The following is a 760-nucleotide window of genomic DNA, read 5'->3' on the forward strand; positions in this document are numbered from 1 at the left end:
TACTACTACTACTACTACTACTACTACTATATATATATATATATATATATATATATATATATATATATATATATATATATATATATATATATATATATATATATATATATATATATATATATATATATATATATATATATATATATATATATATATATATATATATATATATATATATATATATATATATATACATCGTTTACTCGTGCATATACTTAATTATAACGTCCATATACATCCTACCCTTCCTCATAGATACGTATAATCTATACTTATGCATGAGTATATACACTTTCATATTGTTTACTTGTACCTGTGTCCATGCCTGTGCATCTGCAGGTGTGCCTGGTGGTGGCGACTCCGGGTGTCATCCCGTCGTCACAGAAGGTCATTGTGTATGTGGGCCGAAAGGAGCCGCAAATGGTCATCAAAACACTCATGACAGACATTGCGTGCATCAACCACAACCACACCAACGTCAACGCACCCATCAAACACACAACCGCGCACACACAGACCATCCTGCACAATCTAGTGGCTGAGTATGCGAGCAAGAAGGATCTGTCGGATGAAGACGTGTATGGCAGCAATGACGAGGTGGGTGCTGGTGTTCAAGGGGCTTTGTGGGGTATTCTGAATATATAGATGTAGATGGATGTATGTATGTATGTATGTATGTATGTATGTATGTATGTATGTATGTATGTATGTATGTATGTATGTATGTATGTATGTATGTATGTATGTATGTATGTATGTA

At 33.3% G+C, this 760-nt stretch overlaps 1 protein-coding gene across 1 annotated transcript; it reads left to right on the top strand.

Moving 5' to 3' along the window:
* Nucleotides 1–321: 321 nt before the first annotated feature.
* SARC_17796 (hypothetical protein) lies at nucleotides 322–628 on the top strand (the record flags this gene model as incomplete). Its single annotated transcript, XM_014288116.1, has 1 exon — nucleotides 322–628. A coding segment is annotated over one exon (307 nt), but the record flags the coding sequence as incomplete, so codon positions are not given.
* Between the last annotated feature and the right edge of the window lie 132 nt (nucleotides 629–760).

Source organism: Sphaeroforma arctica (assembly GCF_001186125.1).
Source record: "Sphaeroforma arctica JP610 unplaced genomic scaffold supercont1.12127, whole genome shotgun sequence".
Lineage (NCBI taxonomy): Eukaryota > Ichthyosporea > Ichthyophonida > Sphaeroforma > Sphaeroforma arctica.